Below are 26,585 nucleotides of genomic sequence, written 5' to 3'. Positions count from 1 at the left end.
ATATATTATGTCATTAATTGTATTTTCTTATAAACCAGCCAGAAGAATGTTTTAAAGTTAGAGTAAAAATAATGAAAAACTAAACTGTCTATAGATTAAAATATGAAGAAAATAGTGCATTAATAAACGAAGACAAACCTCAATCTTATCTGAATGAAATCCTGTTGTGAAATCAGGAGACTGTAAATCTCTAGGACTACCCACTCCTGCATAGCTTCCTTCAGAGTCTGATGTCAACAGTTCTGGAAGAGATTCCACAGAATTGGTCTTACCAGACTTTAGTAATCCTAAAAGGTAAAAATTTTTTCATATTTAAACACATATACGTAAACATATATGTATTACATTTGATGAACCAAATAGAGCTAAAAGCGTCCATTTATCCAGATTTAGTAACATTTAAATTATAGTCACTGTACTAAAGTCTTAATAATTCAAGCTAACTGAAGAAAGAAATCAGTTGAAGTGAAAAACTGAAATGGAAAATTTTAAAACAACAGTTTTATTCATTTTAATTACACACCAATTAAGCAATAAACCTGAGGAAGATAGTTATTTGGTATCTGATTTAAAAAGTGACTCAGAACATTTTTTTCCCCATAAAGATAAGAGAGCAAGACAAAATTAATAAACTCTAGACCCCTCCCCTTTCCCTTTCTCATCTGTCTCTGCACCTATGCAAAGGGGGATTAGTCCTAGTCTGTGTGGGAGAAGCATTATAACCTTTCTGCCACTCATCTAAGCCAGCAGACTGGCCAGGTAGCAGAGGCTTTGCTGAAGCCTACTGTGGCCTGTTTGAGGGTTTTTCCCTTCTGCAAAATATCTGTGAATTGAGAGCTATTTTCAATTAGCTTATCACCTAAAGCATAAGTTGTTATGAAATGCATATACCATTTGTTCTCTTAGGCAAGCTCAATACCTCAATACCTGTCTCCCTGCTACATCTGGTATCCTGGCTCATTAGAAAATCAGTCATTTCAAGTACAGAGTAAAAAAAAAAAAAAAAAACTTTTGCTTAGGTTCATGTGTTTATTTCCACATATTTAAAATGCAGTACAATCTAAATGAAGTGGCAAAATAAATACATTATAAAACATATCTCATAAATTCAGTAAGTGTTGTTTTCTTTAAAAGTAAATCACCCTGGGCTTCCCTGGTGGCGCGCTGGTTAAGAATCCGCCTGCCAATGCAGGGGACACGAGTTCAATCCCTGGTCTGGGAAGATCCCACATGCCGCGAAGCAACTAAGCCCGTGCGCCACAACTACTGAGCCTGCGCTCTAGAGCCCGCGAGCCACAACTACTGAAGCCCAGGCGCCTAGAACCCGTGCTCCGCAACGAGAAGCCATCGCAGTGAGAAGCCAGCGCACTTCAAGGAAGAGTAGCCCCCGCTCACCGCAACTAGAGAAAGCCTGCATGCAGCAATGAAGACCCAACGCAGCCAAAAATAAATAAATTATATTAATTAATTAAAAAAAAAAAAAGTAAATCACCCTGACAAGATACGTGCCTTTTTTGTTGTTATTGCTAAAATACAATTTGGAAGAACATTCAAACTTTTCTCCCCCACAATGTTTTAAATATTTTTAAGAGTAGCAAATTTTTATATAAGAGAGTATATTTAATACTGGGATGCTCCCAAAAGTCAATTGGAAACAAATCTAATAAAGAAGACGATTAAAGTGGCCAACAATTATCTTTGATAAAAAAATATTTTCACAGAATGACTTCTAACTTTAAGGACCAACACAAACAAACGTTAAGCCTTCATATAACTGTCCTTGATGAAATTAGCTTCATACTCAGAATTTCTCCCAGAATAGGTTACTTTGGCCCCCAGTTAAATTTAACCTTTCAATCATTTTTGGCTTTGGCCACAGAAGGGAGTAGTATAGCAGGAAGAATACCGAACAGGAATCAAGAAAATAAATTCTACCTCTGGCTGCTACGACCTGAAATCACTTCAAAGTTTTCTGAGCTTGTTTCCTCAAGTTTAAAGGAAGGGGTGTAAATTAATTCATTATTAAGGTCTCTTCCAGCTCTGAAATGCTAAGACTCTTAACACATGTGCTATCAATAACATCCTTTAAAACAAACCAAATATCTGCTTTTTCCATAAATCTTTTAGGTATTTGGAAAATCACTAGCTCCACGACTGTCTATCCATTTATTCATCCTGCCATCAATCCACCTATGCCTCCTTCTAAGTACTACGGGTAATTCATATAACACAGAGGATGCAAAATCACAGAATTTAAACTTTAGAAAGGTCCTAAAATAGGAATCAGGAGATGCAGCAAATGAGAAAGACCTATAGACCTATACTTCATCAATCAATTTAGGTATATTAGCTTTCTTTTTTAATATCTCGTGTGTTATCTAAAACGACTATTCTTCACGTTATTTATCAAACATGTCAAATACCTCATTTGTACTTTTCAAAGTTGCCTGTATAAGGCTGATTGACTGTGAAAACACTGATAGAAACTGCACCAGTTTGTCTTATGGCTATAGACACACCAACTATTTCTGAAAGCCATGCTGTGCTGCCATTCTTTTTTGGTTACACTTCAAATTTTTATCTAAAGAAACTTAAAATTTAGGTCATTTAATCTGGATCTAATCAGATGAATCCAGAATGTGGGGTAGTCTACAATACCACTGGCCTCAACTTCTGAAAACAAAACAAAACAAAACAGAAAGGTGTGGCGGTGCTGTTCTACTTAAGAGACTAAAAAGACATTAATAAGCAAAGACAATGTCAACCCTGATACGACATTAGATTTTTTTTTTTTTCCTTAATGTTAAAACAGAAAAGGCTATAAAAACATGTTTGGACAATTAGGGAAATATGGGCATAGACTACAGCACTACATAATATGAATTAATGTTAACTGTCTTTCAATGTGATAATGGTATTGTGGTTGTATAGGATAACGGTTGTATCTCCCTTATGCTTAGGAGATTCATATTAACCTTGGGGGGAAAATGTCATGTCTACAGCTTAGTTCCAAGTGGATCAGGTTAAAAAAAAAAGTGTGTGTGTAGAATGTTTGTAGGATGAGGGAACAGAGCATGCAAGACAAAGCCTGCAAGAAAAAGCAAATGTGGTAAGAGGTGAACAATAGATCTGGATAATGGGTATACAGATGTTCATGGTATTTTTCTTTCGCCTTTTTAGTAACTTAAAGATTTTCAAAATTAAAAACTGGGAAAAAAAATTTTAGAAAAACTATATAACCTTACTTTCAAACAGGCTCACATAATGCCTAGGTATAAAACGTGTTGTATTTTACTACTGGATTATAACCTCCTTAACACGCATGAATGGAATCCCACGTGGCATCTCACTTGAAGCACTGATATATATGAACTGAATGCACGTGTTAATAGTATCTCTGTCATGTTTTGCCCACCTCTAACCCTCTATGCCACTAGACAGAGTGGTCTTTCTAAAAACATAAACCTTATCCAGTCACACCCTGCCTTAAAAAATCCATCAACAGCTACCTGCAGCCTTCAGATTAAAGTCCAAATTCCTTAGTTTGGCATATAACACCCTCCAAAATCTGACGCTCTCCAACCTATCTCCTATCTGCAGCTACCGGATATGGCCGAGCTATGCACAACAAACGTGCAGTCTTTCTACTGCCTCTAGGCTTGAAACACACTGCCCCATTCTCTTAGCACGTCAATCTGCCTCCTTTTCTTGGCTAAATTCTCTTCACTCTTCGAGATCCAGCTCAGGTATCACTTTCCTCTAACAGATGTGCCCCGATCTTCTCAGACTAGTTTGGGTGCCCCTTCTGTGATCACAGAGCAAATGTCAATCAGAGTACTTATCACAATACATTACCACTTTCTGTGGCCTCCCTAAGACAAGGACTATTTTCTATTTCTGTAGCCCCAGCAGATGGCATATAATAGTATTTAATACATGTTAAATGAATTAGATAAGGAACAGAGACAAGAAAGATTAGATCAGAAAATATACCGTAAAATATTTTCCACTAACCTGTAGATGGTGGACTCTGAATAATATCTGAAAGGTTATAACCTCCAGAACTATCAGACCGCTTACGTGGCTTCTTTTTTGCTTTTGTTTTTGTCTTCTTGAACACACTTTCCCTAGGAAAAAAGCAAACATAAAAGTCATTTAAAAAAATTAAAGTTACAGGGCTTCCCTTGTGGCACAGTGGTTAAGAATCCGCCTGCCAATGCATGGGACACGGGTTCGATCCCTGGTCCAGGAAGATCCCACATGCCGCAGAGCAACTAAGCGCGTGCGCCACAACTACTGAGCCTGTGCTCTAGAGCCCGCGAGCCACAACTACTGAGCCTGTGCGCCTAGAGCCCATGCTCCGCAACAAGAGAAGCCACTGCAATGAGAAGCCCGAGCACTGCAACGAAGAGTAGCCCCCACTCACTGCAACTAGAGAAAGCCCACATGCAGCAACAAAGACCCAACGCAGCCAAAAATAAATAAATTAAAATATTTTTTTTTAAAATTACAGATGAAACAGGAGAAGAACTATGCATTTTGAGCAACGGAATACAGCATTTTGGTCAAACAGAAAACACAAAAGAATATATATGTTCTAGTCCCATTTATCTAAGTGGCCCAGAGCACATTAGTTAATTCCACCAAACTTCAGTGTGATACTATCACTTGTTCTAACCCTAGCACTTCTGTGAAAATTAGAAACAAGATGGTATATAAGAAAATACTTTGAAAAGTAAAATACTGTACATGTTCACACACAAGCTATTATAATCTATGATCTGGAACTAGAAATATTTGGTGATAATTTTTAAAGTATTTCAGGGGCTGCTTAATTCCTTGAATTATTATTAATCAGGAAAGAGAAAATAACATTATCTATAAGGACTACAACAGTCTTATTTCACCTAAAAATTATAGATCTCATTACATAATTCATCCACAGTAACACAGGTCAGCTGTGAATACTATTATTTTGTGAAGGATAATGTATTTATGTCAATGTTAATCATTTTATTATAATTTTTAATGTAATAACATGTCATACATCCAAGTCAGATATTTATAAACCTCAAGTATTCCAGTGGCTACCACCAAACTCTAGAAAAGAGGTTAAAGAAGATTTCTGGAACCAAGAGCAGCTTTTCAGTGAGCTACAATTATACTCATACGTATATATACACTCACACATGTATGTAGTAAATGACTTGAACGTCCGAAGATTTTATTTTAACAGGTCATTTACCCAGCAGAAGGAAAGTAATTCTATAACCAGCTGATAAATTAGCCTAAAATGCCGACTGGAAATTCTAAGCAGGACTTATTAAATGGTCAACAGGGAGATTGTGTAGAACCTGGGATATTTTATTGAAGGACTCCCAAATGCCAGTCACTGTGGGTCATGTCTCTTGAATGAGTAGGGTTCTCTACAGAGAGGGATCTAGAAGACTGGCTGATGAACTCCCCTTGGTTCACGCTCTCCAGAAGGCAAATCTCTCGTCTTCTGCTAAGATGGAGGAGGGGCAATCAATCACTTGGTTCAGGAATACATCAATGCTCTTTGAAAAATTTTCAAAAAAAAAAAAGCTCTTTTCCAAATCCAACCACTTACACTGGTCTTCATAAACCTAGTACCTGTAATTCTTAAGCCTTTCCAGAATTCTGTTTTAGTTTTTTCTAAGTCATTACTGCTTGGCAACCACTTTCCAACTTCCAAAACTGTTAACATCTCCTGATTGCCATTTACTCCTTTCCTGTTCTCTCTGATCTAGTGCAATATGCCTTTTTTATTTCTTTACTATAATCTCAGCAGGGTTTGGAAAGGTAGTTAAGATAATTGCACTTATTCAACCCAACATATTTAACCAGAAGGCTACATTCCTTTTGTGTTTATAGTTAACTTTGTTATATCTGCAAATATTAATTATGCATTTACTTTGTATTGTATCAGGCTAAAAATGAACATAAATACCTATTTTTTATGTTAGGTTTCTCAATTTTTCTTTCCATATTAATATAAAGGTGTCAACAGTGTCCAAGATTGGGGATGAGGGAAGGAGAAAAGGAAGGGGGAAAAAAAAAACAGAGCTTACGAATAATTTTGTTCCATATTTATTTCTTCTTTCAAAAAGATATCTCCATCTTCTACATCCAAATAGCTAATATCTGGTCCATCTTGATATGGTGTAATGACTCTTCTATCCATTGCTGGAATCTATAGAAAAAAAGATGTCACTTTTTAAATACAAAATTTGTAGAGCAAAGACATCAGCTACCTTTCTGTCTCCCCTTCAGTCTACAACCAGTAAAACATCCAGAGCTCAACAAAGTTGCCTCTGCCCAACACACTAGGTCACCAGAGAATTCCACACATTTGTACATCTAAAGGTGGGGAGGCTGGAACACATACAGGAGAGAGGAAGAACAGATGAAAGAGTGGAGTCTGTGCCTGCAATCCTGGGCCTCTAACCATGGAAGCTGAGCCCACAGCTTCAGGGAACCCAGTACCAGCATGTGAGGTGGTGCACTTACAACTATGGCATCCTGAATGGAGGGGTGCTCACAACCACAGGTAGCTTGGTAGCAACGGAAGTGGGCCCTGGAACCCAGCCGCCATCGCCCACCATCAACAGTGGCGGAAGCCCACGAACCTTATACAGTATCAGATACAGTACAGGCACCTGTGCAACCCTGGCTCCCAATACCCCCATGATCCTCCTCCCCCCATGCAAAGACTGTTACTCAAGGAACTTCACAAACTGGGGAAGAGCCCAACATTCCGATGATGACAGTAGCTCTGGCAGAAGAAAGGCAGTAAGGACCTGGGAGGCACAAGAAGCAATAATGAAGGCACAGAAGCACACCTCTTACAGAGCCGGTGGAGGCTGGAAAGTGTCAACTAGCAAATATAATCAGAGCCAGCTCAGGTAAGAGAAAACAAACCTGTGTTATAGGGCCACCTACTGGAAAGCAAAAGAAAGGACTCTAACTTCTAACCTGTCATTAACTTCAAATGCACCTGCAGAGGAACAATTTAATTCAAGTACCATATACAACCACAATAACACTCGACCACAAAAAGAAAATAACAGTTCTCCAGAAACCAAACTAAGTCACAGAATATTTCAATCTAACTGATAGAGAATTCAAAATAGCTGTCATGAAGGAACTCAATAAGCTGTAAGAAGTCAGAAAGGCGGTTTAATGAGCTCAGGAATAAAATTAATGAACAGACGAAATACTTTACCAAAGAGACTGAAACTCTAAAAAAGAACCAAACAAACGCTGGAGTTGAAGAACTCAATAAATGAGATGAAGAATGAATTAGAAAGAAATGGAAATAGAGCAGATCATATGAAAGAGAGAATTAGCAAGCTCAAAGGTAGAAATCTTGAAATGATACAAGTAGAAGAAGAGAAACAGAATATTAAAAAAGTGAGGAAATTTCACAAGACCTATCCAACTCATTTAGGAAGAAAAATATTAGGGTAATGAGTAACCCAGAAGGAGAAGAGAGGGAGAAGGCAAAAGAGAGTTTATTTAAAGAAATAATATCTGAGAACATCCCAAAGCTGGAAAAGGATCTGGATACACAAGTCCATGAAATTAAAAGAATACCTAATTACCTCAATGCAGAACAACCTTCTCCAAGATGTGTAATAAATATTAAAATTGTCAAAAGTCAATGACAAAGATTTTTAAAGGCAGCCAAGAAAAAGGATGGTAGCTGGGAATTCCCTGGTAGTTCAGCGGTTAGGACTCAGTGCTTTCACTGCCAGGGCCCAGGTTTGATTCCTGGTTGGGGAACTAAGATCCTGCAAGCCACGTGGCATGGCCAAAAAGTTAAAAAAAAAAAAAAGGCTGGTGGCCTACAAAGGAACCTCCACTAGGCTAGCAGCAGATGTCTCAGCAGAAACCCAACAGGCCAGGAGAGAGTGAAATGACAATCTCAGAATACTAAAAGATAAAAACCGTCAGACTAGAATACTCTATCCAGCAAAGACATCGTTCAAATATGAAGGAGAGATAAAGACTTTCTCAAACAGAAGCTGAGAGAGTTCATCAACACAAGACCTGCCTAACAAGACATGCTGAAAGCAGCACTTCTACCAGAAACAAAAAAGACAAACGGATACAAAACTTTGAGCAAGATGATAAAACAGAACCAGAAAATTGCAACTCTATGAGAGCATAAAGGTTAAAAGGAGAAAAAAAGAAAGCAGGAAAATAACTATAAGCTATTTCTGTTTGGTAGCAAACTCACATCAAAAGGGATAATGTGAGGGCTTCCCTGGTGGCGTAGTGGTTGAGAGTCTGCCTGCCGATGCAGGGGACACGGGTTTGTACCCCGGTCCAGGAAGATCCCACATGCTGCGGAGCGGCTGGGCCCGTGAGCCATGGCTGCTGAGCCTGCGCGTCCAGAGCCTGTGCTCCGCAGCGGGAGAGGCCACAGCAGTGAGAGGCCCGCGTACCGAAAAAAAAACCCAAAAAAGATTCATTTTATATATGGAATTTAAGAAAAAAAAATGTCATGAAGAACCTAGGGGTAAGACAGGAATAAACACACAGACCTACTAGAGAACGGACTTGAGGATATGGGGAGGGGGAAGGGTGAGCTGTGACAAAGCGAGAGAGAGGCATGGACATATATACACTACCAAACGTAAGGTAGATAGCTAGTGGGAAGCAGCCGCATAGCACAGGGAGATCAGCTTGGTGCTTTGTGACCGCCTGGAGGGGTGGGATAGGGAGGGTGGGAGGGAGGGAGATGCAAGAGGGAAGAGATATGGGAACGTATGTACATGTATAACTGATTCACTTTGTTATAAAGCAGAAACTAACACACCATTGTAAAGCAATTATACCCCAATAAAGATGTTTAAAAAAAAAAGTGGAAAAAAAAAGGAATAATGTGAAAAAACATAAAAGGGGATGAAAAAATTCATACAGGTAAATGAAGATAACATACTATCAGCAGAAAAGAGACTATTTTATCTGTGAGACGTTTTATACAAAGCTCGGGGCAACCGCAAAACTTTGTTACAGAGCAGAGACATGAAACATAATAAAAGAAGAAACTAAGAAACATACCAGAGAAAACCTCCAAACCAAAATAACAGACAGAAACACAGGAAAAAGAAACCACAGAGGTATCAAGCAACCAAAAAACAAAACACAAAATTTCAGGACTACATCCTCATCTGTCACTAATCCCCCTGAATGTAAATGGACTGAATTCATCAATCAAAAGACAGAGTGGCTGGATGCATTAAAACATAAGACTCAACCAAATGCTGCTCCAGGAGACACACCTCAGCTCTGAAGACAAACACAGGCTAAATGTGAAGAGATGGAAGATGATACTCTAAGCAAATGGCTGCCAAAAGAAAGCAAGTGTAGCCATCCTTATACCAGACAAATTAGACTTCAAGCCAAAAGATAACAAGAGACAAAAAATGGTCAGCATATAATTATAAAGAGGACAACTCAGCAAGAACACATAAAAGTGACTAATGTATATGTACCTAACATAAGAGCACCAAAATATATACAACAATTACTAACATTCCCAAAGCGAGAGAACTGACAGCAACAAAATAATTGTAGGGGACATTTAACACCCCACTTACATCAACAGATAGATTACCCAGACAGAAAGTCAACAAGGAAACAGTGGCCTTAACTGAAACGTTAGATCAGATATATTTAACAGATTTAAAAAGAACAATGCAGCAAAACACACATTCTTCTCAAATGCTCATGGAACATTCTCAAGGATAGGCCATAAATCGGGACACAAAAGAAGTCTCAATATAGATTTAAGAAGACTGAAATTCTATCAAACATCTTTTCCGATCACAATGGTATGAGAAACTAGAAATCAAGAACAAGAACACTAGAAAAATGACAGATATGTAAAGATGAACAATATGCTACAGAACAACAATTGGGTCACTGAAGAAATCAAAGGAGAAACAAAAAATTACCTGAAGACAAATGGAAATGAAAATACAATATACCAAAATCTATGGGAAACAGCAAAAGCAGTATTAAGAGTTTGTAGCAATAAAGGCTTACCTCAAGAAACAAGAAAAACTTACACCTAAAGGTACTAGAAAAAGAAGAACAAAGCCCGAAGTCAGTAGAAAGAAGGAAATATAAAGATCAGAGAAGACAGAAGAAAAGATGAATGAAACTAAGAATTGGTTTTTTGAAAAGACAAACTAAACTAAGAGTCAGTTCTTTGAAAAGATAAACAAAACTGACAAACCATTAGCTAGATTCACTAAGAAAAAAAAGAGAAGCCCTGATAAATAAAATAAAAAATGAAAGAGAAAAAAAAAAATAGATACTTACAGAAATATAAAGGAGTATAAGAGAATACAAAAACTGGACAATCTAGAAGAAATGGACAAATTCTTAGAATCATACAACCTTCCAGGGCTGAATCATGAATAGAAAATCTGAATAGACCAATCACTAGTACAGAGATTGAAACAGTAATCAAAAAGCTCCCAAAAAACATAGGTCCAGGACCAGATTGCTTCACAGGTGAATTCTACCAATATTCAAAGAAGATTTAATAACTATACTAAAAGTATTCCAAAAAACTGAAAAGGAGGGAATGCTTCCTAACTCATTTTACAAGGCCAATATCACCCTGATACCAAAACCAGACAAAGACAACACAAAGAAAGAAAATCACAGGCCAATATCTCTGATGGCTGCCAGTTGCAAAAATCCTCAACAACATATTAGCAAAACAAATTAAAAAATACATCAAAAGGATCATACAACATGATCAAGTGGGATTTATACCAGGGATGTAAGGATGGTTCAACATCCTCAAATTGATCAACATGATACAACACATCCACAAAATGAACAAAAATCATGCGATCATCTCAAAAGATGCAGAAAAAACATTTGACAACATTCAACACCCATTTATGATAAAAACTCTCAAGAGAATGGTGTAGAAGGGATGATATGTGACAAACCCACAGCTAACATACTCAATGGTTAAGTAGTAAAAGCTATCCCTCTAAGATCAGGAATAAGACAAGGATGCTCAATCTCACCACTCTTATTCAACATAGTACTGGAAGTGTTAGCCAGAGCAATTAGTCAAGAAAAAATAAATAAAAGACATCCAAATTGGAAAAGAAGACATAAAACTGTCACTATCTGCAGATGGCATGATTTTTATATACATAGAAAACCCTAAAGATTCTACCAGAAATCTGACACAAATAAATGGAAAGATGTGCCAGGGTCAAGGATTAGAAGAATTAACATTATCAAAATGTCCATATTACCTAAAGCAATCTAATTCAATACAATCCCTATCAAAATCCCAACAACATTTTTCACAGAAATAGAACAAAAAATTCTAAAATTTATATGGAACCACAAATGACCCTGAATAGTCAAAGCGATGCTGAGAAAAAAGAACAAAGCTGGAGGTATCATATTTCCTGATTTCAAACTATATTACAAAGCCACTGTAGTCAAAACGGCATGATATTGGCAGAAAAACAGATGCAAAGATTTCTAAACAGAATTGAAAGCCCAGGAATAAACACTTGCACACACGGACAATTAATTTACAACAAAGGAGCAAAGAATACACAATGGAGAAGGGACAGTCTCTTCAATAAATAGTGCTGGGAAAACTGGACAGCCACATGCCAAATAATTAAATTAGACCATTATTTCACAATATACACAAAAATTAAGTCAAAGTAGATTAAAGGCTTGAGTGTAAGACCTGAAACCATAAAACTCCTGAAAGAAAACACAGGTGGTATACTCTTTGATATCAGTCATAGCAGTATCTTTTAAAATATGCCTCCTCAGTCAATGAAAACAAAAGCAAAAATAAATGGGATTACACCAAACTAAAAAGCTTCTGCACAGCACAGGAAACCATCAATAAAACAAAAAGACAACCTACCAAATGGGAGGAGATATTTGTAAATCATATGCCCTAAAATAACTCATACAACTCAACAACAACAACAAAATTACCTGATTAAAAAACGGACAGAGGAGTTGAATACATATTTTTTCAAAGAAGACATATAGATGGCAAACAGACAGATGAAAAGATGTTCAGCATCACTAATTATCAGGGAAATGCAAATCAAAACCACACTGAGATATCACTGTACACCTGTCAGAATGGCTAGGGTCAAAATGACAAGAAATACCATGTGTTGGCAAGGATGTGGAGAAAAGAGAACCCTCATACACTGTTGGTGAGACTGTGAATTGGTGCAGTCACTACACCAATGACAGTATGAAGATTCCTAAAAAAATTAAGAATAGACTACCATAAGATACCCAGCTATCCCATTTCTGGGTACTCATCCAAAGAATACAAAAACACTTATTTGAAAAGATATATGCTCCCCTATGTTCACTGCAGCATTATTTGCAATGCCAATATATGGAAACCACCTAAGTGCCCATCAAGGGATGAATGGATAAAGAAAATGTAGTATATGTGTATGTATATAAATGCACACACACACACACACACACACACACACAATGGAATACTACTCAGCCATGAAAAAAGATGAAATCTTTTTTGCCATTTTCAACAACACAGATGGACCGTGAGGATATTATGCTAAGTGAAGTAAGTCAGATGGAGAAAGACAAATACTGTATGATTTCACTCATAGATGGAACATAAAACACTAATAAACAAACAAAAACAAAATAAATTTACTGAACAAACAAAAAAAAACCCAAACACATGGATACAGAGAATAGAGTAGTAGTTACCAGAGGGAGAAGAGGAGTGGGGGAGTGAAATAGATAAAGGGGATCAACTATATGCTGACAGATGGAAGTTAAATTTTTGGTAGGGAGGAAGCTGTAGGGTATACAGAAGTAGAAACGTAACAATGTACACATGAAACTTACGTAGTGTTATAAATCAATGTTACCTCAATAAAAATAATAAAATCATTAAAATCCATATTTTTACACTGTCCTGATCTTTAGTAAATAACGAAAGACCACAAAGCATTCAATAACTTTCATTTATAAAGAAATTTAAATAGATATTAATTTTATCATTAAATATCTTCAATTTTTATTATCGTGTTTCCCTGTAGAGCTTGTAAAGAAATCTTATGTCCTCATTTTTAAAAGATCCTAATGAATCAGAATTCATTAGGAAATTGTTCCATTGAGAAGTCTGACCAAATATACTGCTTTAGTTGATATTGTAATTGACAAAAACATAAACCTTACCATTTTTCGGTAAAACACAGAAAGATCCTTCAAAACACCGTCACTTAAAACATCAAGAGACCTAAATAATAAGATATAAAATTCTATCTTAACACTCAAGTTTAATACCTATTAAGACTTTCAAATATGCAGAGACATTTTATATTGTTGAGTAAGGAATATTTTTTTAAAGAATTAATATGCCAGCTGCAACAAATTCTTCTTGGAAGTACGTATAGTTATATATTTCACATAAATAGCAAACATGTTAGACAAACATACTGAATAAAACTCAAGTAACTCTTACAAATAGGTGATAGAAAAATATTTTCTATCATAATAGCAAGTATTCAACTTTCATTTTCCACAAATATAATCTTTACTACAGAAGGAGTACTATATTGACAGAACAATGGCCTATCAGGTACCTGAATTCTATCTAGGATTATCACTGCTCCCAATTACCTACATGACCTTGAGCAACTCACTTTCCCTCTCTAGTCCTTAATATCTTCATGTGTAAAATGACATTTGGGGACTTCCCTGGTGGCGCAGTGGTAAAGAATCCGCCTGCCAATGCAGGGGACACAGGTTCGATCCCTGATCTGGGAAGACCCCACATGCCACGGAGCAACTAAGCCTGTGCGCCACAACTACTGAGCCTGCGCTCTAGAGCCTGCGAGCCAAAACTACTGAAGCCCACACAGTCTAGGGCCCACGTGCTGCAACTTCTGAGCCCACACGCCACAACTACTGAAGCCCACAAACCTAGAGCCCATGCTCTGCAATGAGAAGCCCGCACACTGCAACGAGGAGTAGCCCCTGCTCGCTGCAACTAGAGAAAGCCTGCACACAGCAACAAAGACCCAACGCAGCCCAAAATAAAAATAAATTTAAAAATTAAAAAAATAAAACGACATTTGGACTAGTTCAATTGCAGTCAAAGGAGATTTTAAGGAACTCTCAGGTTCCAAAGAGGTACTTTGAGGCATCAGTAAAATTTAAATCAAAGTTTACATTCTAAAATGTACTTCAAACTATTTTTAAAACTAATACAAAGCAACCATATTCAAATCTGTACCATACTGGTTTTCTAACATTTTGAAGACAATTAACTTGTGATGCTACGTCAATTTTGATGCAGCTGTTTTCTTAACATCTCTGTGCATATTTATTTACACTTCTGGCAAACACATATTTGACTAGGAATGGTTACATTTAAACAAATCTTTGCTTTAATGCAAGTTATAATGTCTACTCATGTAAAATGATTCACCACAGCACATGTGCCTCCCTTAACAGTTCAGCTGACAAACTTGTCACAACATAATAATGGAACAATAGTAATGTGACACATCATCCTCCAATATCGTATTTTAGATAGATTTGGCTTGTTTCACACTGTGGTTGATTCTTTTCTGACAAATTAAATGAGTTAATTTGGCAATGCAAGGGGAAAAAATTACTATGATTTGAATGACTAATGTAATGTCAGCAAAAAAAATAAATGTATTCTGAAACCTCTGCCAGGTTCTGACAATGAAATACCAGAGGCATTTTGAAATGACACTGTCTAATATCCCATAATATTAATTTGCATTTGGAAAGCATTTTCCACAAAATAACAAAGCATTAAATAGCCAGAAGAATTTTCTCTAAATTGAACCCTAAATGGCAACTAAGGAATCTGTTAGTGATTCACCTTTTAAAAATGGTAGAAAACTTTTATTTCAAACATGTTTTGGAATTAGTTTCATTAAGCATCATCCTGACTTTGAAAGGTGAGTTATCAAAAAACTGTTACCATTTATAATTAATTATATGGATCAAGGTTTTCTTGATTATTTGCCAAAAAAAGTTTCACGGGTTTTCTCATCCTCATTTGAGGATATAAACAGAATCTACTTCGTAAGGATTTCATGAAAATTAAGTGAATCTGTACAACACTTTTAGAATGCCACCTGGCACATACCATTAATTATCATTATTACTATGTAACTATTATTGTAGTACTATTTTTAGTTATAACTATTAATTACTATTATTATGGCAGTGTTAGCTATTATTACAGTTAAAACAAAATACAGCATTACACTAGACATCGACTTTAAAAATGCAACTGACACCAAGAAATCTAATCTGAAATTCCCGTGCTGATCAAACCAGGGCAATCAAAAACAAACAAATAGGGCTTCCCTGGTGGCGCAATAAATGTTACAGATTTATTTTTTAGCATAAAGTCACAATTTTACTATAAAGTCAGTGGTTGAGAGTCTGCCTGCCGATGCAGGGGACACGGGTTCGTGCCCCGGTCCGGGAAGATCCCACATGCCGCGAAGCGGCTAGGCCCGTGAGCCACGGCTGCTGAGCCTGCGCGTCTGGAGCCGGTGCTCCGCAACAGGAGAGGCCACAACAGTGAGAGGCCCGCATACCACAAAAAAAAAAAAAAAAAAAAATTCCACAGCTAAAATAGTTGAAAACAATGGGATTAAATTTCCCAAGATTCCTCTAATTCTAAAATGTCTATGACTCCTAAATCATTAGCATTTATCAAATTCTTTCCATCCAGGTAAACATCAATATAGCATGAAATATTAGCTTATAAAACAGGATACATATACTTAGCTGATTTTTTTCACGTAAAGTGTGTCATTTTTCGTAAGAAAAATTTCATTACCATGAAAGCTTCAACACACAAATCAGCTTGCCATAAACTAGACCAACTAAATTTTTTCAGGCCATCTGCTGCAGCCTAAGTTTGACCAAAGAATCAATATGTAGTATAGGAAATATCTTAAAAGAGAATAAATACAAAAACAGAAATCAACCAATAACAAACTGTTTGCATGATATGTGAAGTAATTAAGTGCTGGCTTAATTAGTATTACAGATACTTTCTAAAAGCCAAGGTAAAAACTACATAGTTACAAATTAGCCTAAACAAGCAAAGAGATATGAAAACATATACAAATATACTTGTGATAATATTGTCCCACAACCTTCCAACCAGCATGTAAGCACCACTGAGGGCAAGGATATTGTCTTTATTTGTTCCCGGTAGTATCTTAGCAATGGCTGGCATATATTAAGCATCCAAATACTGATGGAATGATTAAATCCCCTTACATTTTCACTTTTTCTACAAAGCTGGGATTTATCGTTATTCACTTTTAAATTACTAATATATTTGTTATTATATATAAATAAGTGCTTTTGCAACAGTCTGTATATATTCTAACCTACCTTGCTTCAAGTAAAGCTGCCATATTCAGTCCTATAAATTGTAAACAAGATAGTTTCAACTGTTCAGCATTATACATTGCTGCGAATTCCAGTAGCATAGCAGCATTCTTAAGGGTAACTACAAAGGAAAAGATATGCGAAATGAGATGAAAGGCATGTTACTACAGCAAATGAAATATACTTATTTCTCAAGTTGTCAGGTTTGAACATTTAGAAGAAGGAAAATTGAAAGTAGTGTCTTGCCAAAAATAAGTTATACTAGGGCAAATATACAACTCATTTTCCATCCCAATATGCCAAAGTAATTTTAAATGACTTGTTCAGAGGAACTATAAGCACACGTAAAATTTTAAGCAAAAGAAAATACAGAAGGTGCATTATAGTGTCATCTAAAAAGCAAACATGTAAGAATTGACAATCTTCTACCTAACCTTTTCAGAATATTTTTAACTTTCACTGATAAACAACATTCCTTTAATTTATATAGCACAGAATAGTCATTCTCCTATAAAACTAACAAAGTATACTTAGGAGTAGGAGAAATTGATGAAATCATTCTACAAAATATATTTATGTTGAGTCGTCTATCAGACTTTACGTGGGTATATTTACATATATAAACACATACAAATACTATATATTTAGAAAATAAGTACATTTAAATCTTACCATATTATAGTTCATGCCAGTGCAGAATCTGGCATACTGTACAAAACATGCTAGATTTTGTTACAATCCTTGTTAACTTTATATATGAAGTGTGTTTTGCTAGAGACTGTCCCAGAATATTCTATTTACCTAGCATGTAACTTTGGCTTCCCAAACCCCTCCATTCTTTTTCTTACTTACTCTGAGTCCCAGCCAACAGAGGAACACAACTATTTTCTACACCTGGCTTCCTCCACTTCTTTGTTCTTTCTCCCTTATAACTCAGTCAAAAGTTATATGCAGACAATATGCAGACAATAATGATCGCTGCCTCACTCTTGACTAACCTAATGTTTCAACTAATGATGAACCCAAATTCTCCCATTTCACAGAAATAAAACTGGATCATACAAAAACTTTAGAGTTGTTCAAGGAGAAGATAATCCACAGAGCTCAAGAAAAGTGAGTAAATAAGACTCTAGAGCTAAGACAAACTATTAGAAGTACAAATTAGAAAAATTTGACAGGAAATCCCTTCACACTTCCTGAAGAGGCAAAGAAAAAGAACAAAGATAAGATTAGAAAGCCAAGAAACTTTTATATCAGGGTGAGGAAATTTAACCTTTATCCCAGAGTAAGTGATTAAAAATATATGAACGAGGGAAGACATTAACTCCTTCCTACAGAAAGATTAAAGAAGAAGTTAGAAAAGAGAAACAGGACTTAAAAGACTACTATGACACTACACAGAAGGGATGGATAACAGTGATCTCAACTAGTATAGTGACAGTGAGAATAAAAAGGTAGTGGAGGGCTTCCCTGGTGGCGCAGTGGTTGAGAGTCCGCCTGCCGATGCAGGGGACACGGGTTCATGCCCCAGTCTGGGAAGATCCCACATGCTGTGGAGCAGCGGGGCCCGTGAGCCATGGCCGCTGAGCATGCATGTCCGGAGCCTGTGCTCCGCAACGGGAGAGGCCACAACAGTGAGAGGCCCGCATACCGCAAAAAAAAAAAAAAAAAAAAGTAGGGGAAATGTGATCAACACAGTTAAGATTAATCAATTTTGACAGCTGCAATTTGGGTATAAAAACAAAATAACAAAAACTAACTTTGGGTTCCAAAGTTGAGTGTTAGGATGACAGCCATGCAATTAACAGAAATAATGAACAGAAAGAGAAAAATAAGAGTTTGAGAGAAAAGAAGTTTTTGATAAATATATTAATGGGATGGTTACATAAAAATTCCAGCAAATAGCAGGGTAGCTAAGTGTAGACTTACAGACCAGGGCAAGGGTAAAAAATTTCTGCTTTCAAACTCTCATCTTTCAGATTCCAAAATAAGTTTCATGCCATCCTTATTATTCAAGCTTTTATGGCATTTCCAAAAAATTAACGTATTTCAATTCTAAGATGTTCATGTTTTCACATATTAACATCTCTAAAATAAGGATGTGTTTAATAGTTTAAATGTTTAAATGTCTTGAATTTTTAATAGTTTAAATAGTTTAAATATTTAAATAGTTTAAATGTCTTGAATTTTTAATGATACAAAAACATGTATTTTATCATAAACTACATCAGAAAGTCAATAAAATACAGTAAATCCTGGATCAACCTGAAAACACACTAAGATTCCAATTCAAAAACTCACGTTTTTCACTTAATGCCACTTCACAAATCTCTTTCAATCGAGATATGAGAAGCTGATCAGCCACCACAAGAACACTACAAACAAAATCCAAATTTTGAGATTCTAAAAAAAAAAGAAAAGAAAAAGAAGCGTCACTCTTTATTATTATTTTGTAAACATTATACCTAAGGGGAAAAAGTTCAAGTAATTAAGACACTACAAACAAGAGAATTATGATGATTATTTTCTAAATGTTGAAATGGTAAGTATGATAAACAGTAGTAACATCAAAATATTTCTGTCTTTTCAGTAGAAAGCTGTAAAATAAAACACACCCAAAATGCCCTGGTTCACACTAGGACCATAAAATGGGCAACTTGAGTAGATCTTTTTTAGTCTAAAGAACCACTAGAATGCCTGACTTGTTTAAAATCTCCCATTGCTGTTGGACAAACATTTCTCAAACTAATAGAGGGGAAAGTCAAATCTCATCCTTAAAGGTAATATACAGGTATATGTTAAATAGATACACATATGTTAAAACATATATATACATACAGGGGGTAGAGGGGGGCAGGGAAGGACGAAGGGAGAGGTGAATAATGCTCTTAGGCTTCCTTATTTAAAACAAAGTTGGTCACCTAAGAGTACTTTTAAAAAAAATTATAGAAGTTCCTTAATTTAACATAAACTTGATCCAGTGTACTATTAATGACCTTAAGCAACGCTAGAATCACTGCCAGAATAGTAGTATAAATAGGAAAAAAAAAAAAAAAAACAATCCCACCACCATAGGAAGAAAAAAAATGTTTAAAAAGAAAAAAATGAGGGACTTTCCTGGTGGTCCAGTGGGTAAGACGCTGTGCTCCCAATGCAGGGGGCCCAGGTTCAATCCCCAGTGGGGGAACTAGATCCCACATGCGTGCCACAACTAAGAGTTCACACGCCACAACTAAAAGTCCACACACCGCAACTGAGAAGTCTGCATGCCGCAACTAAGAAGTCCACATGCCAACAACTAAAAGATCCTGCGTGCTGCAGCTAAGACCTGGCACAGCCAAAAATAAATAAATAAATAAAAAGCAAAAAGCCCTCAAAATAGAGATGAAATATATGCATTTAAAAAAAAAAGAAAAAATGAAAGTAGAAAAAACATTCTAAAAGATGAGGGAGAGGTAAAGTCATTGCAAATGGCAGACTAAGAACTACTTCAAAAATTCTTCTCCACAAAAGCAATGAGAATATTACAAAAAATTATCAAAAATCAACTTTTTTAGAGTTCTAGAAATTAGCCAAAGGCTTGCAATAATCTAGGGAGCACTGACTCAAAGAACTTTGCGGAATCTTAAGAACAGTAAGCTTTGGGACACTAGCTGCTCCTGCTTAGATCCTCCTCTCCTCTCCTCGCCTCTCCTCCTCGCCTCTCCTCCTCAGTAGTCTTGAAAACCATCAATCCTACAATCACAGGCAGGTACGAGAAGCTACATCCACTGGAGGAGACAGAACAGTTGTGGAGCAACATTATCAAGAAACTGTCATTATTTGACCTGTCTGGCAGTTTCCTGGAAACCCAGCTAGCAGGGGTTTATTTGACCTTAAAGCTTGCCCAGTGTGAACAGCCTCAGAAGAGGGCATTTATTCAAAACAATTAGCAACTACTTAACACTGAAGCTGCCCAAGACAATAAATAAGGGATAGCGCAAACAAGAAGCAGGTTAAAAAAACTTAAAAAGAAGAGCTAGGGAAAGAGATATTGTTGTGACTGAATGTTTATGTCCCCTGAAAATTCATATGTTGAAGGTATAATTTCCAGTGTGGTTTTATCTGGAGACAGGGCCTCTAAGGAACTAATTAAGGTTAAATGCAGTCATAAGGTAGGGCCCTGATCTGACAGGATTAGTGTCTTTCTAAGAGGAGACATCACAGATCCATCATCTCCCCCCACTAATCCCCTTCACGCGCCCACGTGCGCGTGTGTGTACTCTCTCACTCTCTCTTTCTCCACTCACACTCACACTCACACACAAGCACTGAGGAAAGGTCAAGTAAGGACATAACAAGAAGGCAGCCATGTACAAGCCAGGAAGAGAATCCTCACCAGAAACCAACCCTGCTGGACCCTGACCTGAGACGTTAGCCTCCAGAACCGTGAATAACAAATTTCAGTCTCTGTTATTCTGTTATGGCAGTATGAGCTGTGTCCATAAGGGGTTTTGAAAAGTTTTAACATATTCCTATGAACCTAGAAGGTCATACATCTGTGGAGGGCTGTGCACATGCCCAGAAAAAATTTAAGAAGGCCCAAAACTCTTACTTCTGGATGACCTTGAGACCACAAAGGCAGGAAATGAATCTAAGGCACAGTTGTAAACTGCCCAGCTAAGAACTGAAGCCAGGCCGCCATACACACAAAGAGCCCCTAGGCACAGGCTGGGAGATTTACTGGCTTAGGCAATTAAGGAAAATTCTGTCTAATTAGTAGCTGACCACTAAGCTGACCAAGCAGAGACCTCAGTGGTCATAGATGACGAAAAATACCAATTTTACAGAATTAGTTCCAATAAGTCACTTAACAAACAGCAAACACAACAATCCCTGGGAAAGGAGGAAAATCTGATTTCAAGAGTTGCTACATGATATTATTTAGATATGTCCAGTTCTCAACAAAAAATTAGAAAAAATGAAAAGAGGGATGTAAATATATGGTCTATATACAGAAAAAAAGTGGCCAAGAGAATCTGTCCCTGAGAATGCTAAGGTGCTGAGCCATTACATATTACAGACTTTAAATCAATTATTTTGAATATGTTCAAAGAACTAAAAAAATCATGCTTAAAAATCTAAAAGAAAGTATAAGAATAATATCTCATGAAATTAAGACTATCAATGAGGACAGAAACTGTACATCAATTGAGATTATCCAATCAGAGGAACAGAAAGAAAAACAAGAATGAATAAAAAATATACTGAGTATAAGAGACCTATGGAACACTATCCAGCCTAGATAGATATTTATGGGAGTCCCAGAAGGAAAAAAGAACAGACATAAAGAATATCTGAAGAAATAATGCAGAGGGGGAGAAAAGTAAAAGTGAAGAGGATTTGTATGGAATCAAAGTTCAGCTGTGAATAAAAACCAAGATAGGGAGCAACCCCAGTACCCATCAATAGACAAATGGATAAAGATGTGGGGTGTGTGTGTGTGTGTATATCTCACATACAGTGGAATATTACTCAGCCACAAAAAATGAATGAAATTCTGCCATGTGCATCAATGGACCTAGAGAGTATTGTGCTTAATGAAATAAGTCAGAGAGAGATAAATACTTCATGTTATTATATGTGGAATACTGGAATCTAAAAAAAAAATAACACAGATGTATATAACAAAAACAGATGCACAGATATAGAGAACAAAAGCAGTTGTTACCAGTGGGGAGAGGGGAGGGGGAGGGGGCAAGATAGGTTTATGGGATTAAGAGTTAGAAACTACTATGTATAAAATAAATAAGCAACAAGGATATATGTAGTGTACAGCACACAGAAATACCGACATTATTTTGTAACAACTTTAAGTGGAGTATAATCAATAAAAATATTCAGCCACTATGCTATACACCTGAAACTAATATTGTAAATCAACCAAACATCAATTTAAAAAAAAAGAAAAAGAAAAAAAGTTGTGGTTAGTTTAAAACAGACTGTTGTAATTATAAAATATTATTACATGTAAGCCTCATGGTAACCAGAAAGCAAAAACCTACAGTAGAAACACAAACCTACAGTAGAAAACCTACAGTAGAAACACAAGCATACCGCTACCAAAAAATCATTAAATTACAAAGGAAGACAGCACACACAAGAGGAAGAAGGGAACAAAGAAACTGCAAAACAGTCAGAAGACAACTGACAAAATTCCAGAAGTACATCCTTACCTACCAATAATTACTTTAAATGTAAATGGATTAAATTCTCCAGTCAAAAGCAAAGTAGTTGAATAGATTAAAAAACAAGGTACAACTATATGCTGCCTACAAAAAAATTACTTTACCTTTAAGGACACACATAGGCTGAAAGTGACAGGATGAAAACATATACTCAATGCAAATGGTAATGGGGGGGATAGGCATACTTGTATCACACAAAATAGGCTTTAAGTCAAAAACAGTCACATGAGACAAAGAGGTCAGTATATAATGACAAAGGGGTCAATACATCAATAAGATATAACAATTGTTACAGGCATACAGTTGAAGCACCTAAATATACAAAGGAAACAGTAAAAGAGCTGAAGGCAGAAATAGACATCAGTAAAACAATAGAGGACTTCAATACTCCATATTCAATAGGAATAGATAATCCACACAGAAAATCAATAAGGAAATAGCAGACCTGCCCAACAATATACGCCAAATGGCCCTAACAGACATATAGAGAACATTCCATCCAACAACAGCAAAATACACATTCTTCTCAAGCGTACGCAAAACATTCTACAAAACAGACGATATGTGAGGCCACAGAACAAGTCTAACAATTTAAGAAGACTGAAATCACACCAAGTATCTTCTCTACCAACCACAATGGTATAAAATCAGAAAAACAGGAGGAAAACTGGAAAATTCACAAATATGTAGAAATTAAACAATACAGTCCTGAACAACCAATATGTCAAAGAAGAAATCAAAGAGAAAGCAAAAAAATATCTTGAGACAAAGGAAAATGGGAAACACAACGTATCAAAACTTATAGGATTAAACAAAAGAAGTTCTAAGAAACATGTTTATACTGATAAATGCCTTAAAAAGAAAGATTGCAAAAGAACAACCTTAAGGTTTTTACACAACAAAGAACTATAAAAAGAAAAACAGAGCCCAAAGTTAGGAGAAGAAAAGAAATAATATAGATAGAGCAGGAATCAATGAACCAGACACTACTAAAACAATAGAAAGGACCAATTAAACTAAGAGTTGGTTATTTGAAAAGATAAACAAAATTAACACACCCTTAAGTAGACTAAGAAAAAAGAAGACTCAAATAAATAATTGTAAACGAAAGAGGAAACATTACCAGTGATATCGCAGAAATACAAACGATCATAAGATACTACTATGAACTATATGCTAATGAACTGGATAATCTAGAAGAAATGGGTCAGTTCCTAGAAACATACCAAAACTGAATCATGAAGAGATAGAAAATGTGAACAGACCAATAACACAGTAAGGAGATTGAATCAATAATTAGAAGTCTCCAAAATAAGTAAAGCCCAAAACTAGAAAGCTTCACAGGTGAATTCTACCAAATATTTAAAGAAACATTCACGTCAATCCTTGTTAAACTCATACCAAAAATTGAATAGGAGGGAAAACTTCCAAACTCATTTTATGAGGCCAGCATTATCCTGATACCAAAGGCAGACAAGTTCACTACAATAAAAATTACAGAATATCCCTGATTAACATACATATAAATATCCTCAATAAAATACCAGTAAACCAAATTAAACAACATATTAAAAGGATCATACACCATGATCGAGTGGGATTTACACCTGTGATGCAAGGATAGTTCAACATGTGCAAATCAATAAACACGATACACGACATTAACAGAACATAGGCTAAAAATCATACGATCATCTCAATAGCTGCAAAAAACGAATATGACAAAATTCAACATGCATTCATAATAAAAACTCTTAAGAAATTAGGTATATAAGGAATGTACCTCAACACAATAAAGGCCATATATGACAAGCCTAAAGCTAACATCATATTCAACAGTAAAAACCTGAAAGCTTTCACCTAAGATCAGGAACAAGACAAGGATGCACACCCTCGCCATGTTTATTCAACACAGTACTGGAAGTCCTAGCCACAGCAATGAGACAAGAAACAGAAGGAATCCAAATTGAATAAGAAGAAGTAAACTGCCATTGTTTGCAGATGACATGACAGTATACATAGAAAACCCTGAAGACGCCACCAAAATACTCTTAAAAATAAAGAAAGAATAAAGTTGCAGGGTACAAAATCAATACACAAAAACCTGTTGCATTTCTATATGCTAACAATGAGCTAACAGAAAGAGAAATTAAGGAAACAATGCCATGCACAATCGCATCACAAAGAATAAAAGACTCAGGAATAAACTGAACCAAGGAGGTGAAAGATCTGCACACCAAAAGCTATGAAACACTGAGACAAGAAATTAAAGAAGGTACAAATAAATGGAAAGATATCCCATGTTCATGGACTGGAATAATTGATATTGTTAAAATGCCCATTCTACCCAAAGCAATCTACATATTCAATGAAATCCCATAAAAATTCCAATGGCATCTTTCACAGAAGTAGAAAAAGTAATCCTAAAATTCATACGGAACCATAAAGACCGTAAATAGCCAAAGCACTACTGAAAAAGTACAACAAAGCTGGAGGCATCACATTTCCTGATTTCCAAATTCTATTACAAAGCTACAGTAATCAACACTATAACGTACTGCCATTAAAACAGACATGTAGACCAATGAGACATAATACAGAGCCCAGAAATAAACCCTCATATATACAGCCAATTAATCTTTGACAAGGGTGTCAAGAATATAAAATGGGGAAAGGACAGTCACTTCACTAAAGGGTATTAGAAAAACTTAATATCCACGTGCAAAACAATGAAACTGGACCCACATCTTACACCATAACATAAAAATCAACTCAAAGTGGATTAAAGACTTGAATCTAAGACCTGAAACTATAAAACTCCTAGAAGAAAAAAGGGGAAAAGCTCCCAAACATTGGTCTTGGCAATGATTTTTTAGATGTGACACCAAACCACATGAAACAAAAAGCAAAAATAAACAAGTGGTATTACATGAAACCAAAAGCACAGCAAAGCAGTCAACAAAATAAAAAGGCAACTTTGGAATGGTAGAAAATATTTGCAAACCATAACTGATAAGAGATTAACATCCAGAATATATAACGAACTCCTAAAAATACAATAGCAAAAAAAAAAAAAAAAAAAAATTACAGACTTAGAAAACAAACTTATGGTTACCAAAGGGGAAAGGTGTGTGGAGGGATAAATTGGGAGTTTAGGATTAACATATACACACTACTATGTTTAACATAGATAACAAACAAGGACCTACATATAGCACAGGGAACTCTGCTCAATATTCTGTAATAACCTAAATGGGAAAAGAATTTGAAAAAGAATAGATACATGTATATGTATAACTGATTCACTTTGCTGTACACCTGAAACTATAGTCCAATACAAAACAAAAATTTTTTAAAAACATAAAAAAAATTTTTTTAATGTGCAAAAGACCTTAATAGACATTTATTTGTCCAAATAAAACATACAAATGGCCAACAGGTAAATGAGAAGGTGCTCAATGTCATTATTTATCAAGGAAATGAAAATCAAAACCACAGTGAGATGTCACCTTATACCTGTTAGGAAGGCTATTATCAAAAAAAACCAAGATAACAGGTGTTGATGAAGATGGGGAGAAAAGGGAACCCTTGTGCAGTGTTGGTGGGAGTGTAAATTGGTGTAGCCACTATGGAGAACAGTATGGAGGCTCCTCAAAAAATTAAAAATAGGACTACCATATGATACAGCAATCCCACTTCTGAGTATTTAGCCAAAGGAACTGAAATCAGGATTTTGAAGATATACATGCATTTCCAAGTTCACTGCAGCATTATTCACAATAGTTAAAATATAGAAACAGCCTAAATGTCCATCGACAAATGGATAAAGAAAATGTGGTATCGACATACACAGAACACAAAAGCATACCA

At 36.0% G+C, this 26,585-nt stretch overlaps 1 protein-coding gene across 4 annotated transcripts in view; it reads right to left on the bottom strand.

Moving 5' to 3' along the window:
• Positions 1–26,585, bottom strand: part of IBTK (inhibitor of Bruton tyrosine kinase) — a 92,187-nt gene that overhangs the window by 29,634 nt on the left and 35,968 nt on the right. For 2 of the 4 annotated variants that reach the window (XM_060030298.1, XM_060030299.1), the window contains exons 17-22: positions 18,790–18,891; positions 16,492–16,609; positions 13,270–13,330; positions 6,093–6,214; positions 4,015–4,127; positions 139–287 (exon numbers count right to left, since the gene is read on the bottom strand). In XM_060030298.1, the coding sequence (XP_059886281.1) occupies positions 139–287; positions 4,015–4,127; positions 6,093–6,214; positions 13,270–13,330; positions 16,492–16,609; positions 18,790–18,891 (665 nt within the window). The remainder of the gene's footprint in view (positions 1–138; positions 288–4,014; positions 4,128–6,092; positions 6,215–13,269; positions 13,331–16,491; positions 16,610–18,789; positions 18,892–26,585) is intronic. The other 2 variants (XM_060030300.1, XM_060030301.1) reach the window with 1 other exon arrangement.

Source organism: Delphinus delphis, chromosome 14 (assembly GCF_949987515.2).
Source record: "Delphinus delphis chromosome 14, mDelDel1.2, whole genome shotgun sequence".
Taxonomy (NCBI): Eukaryota; Metazoa; Chordata; class Mammalia; order Artiodactyla; family Delphinidae; genus Delphinus; species Delphinus delphis.
This window is presented reverse-complemented; position numbering and strand designations above follow the sequence as displayed.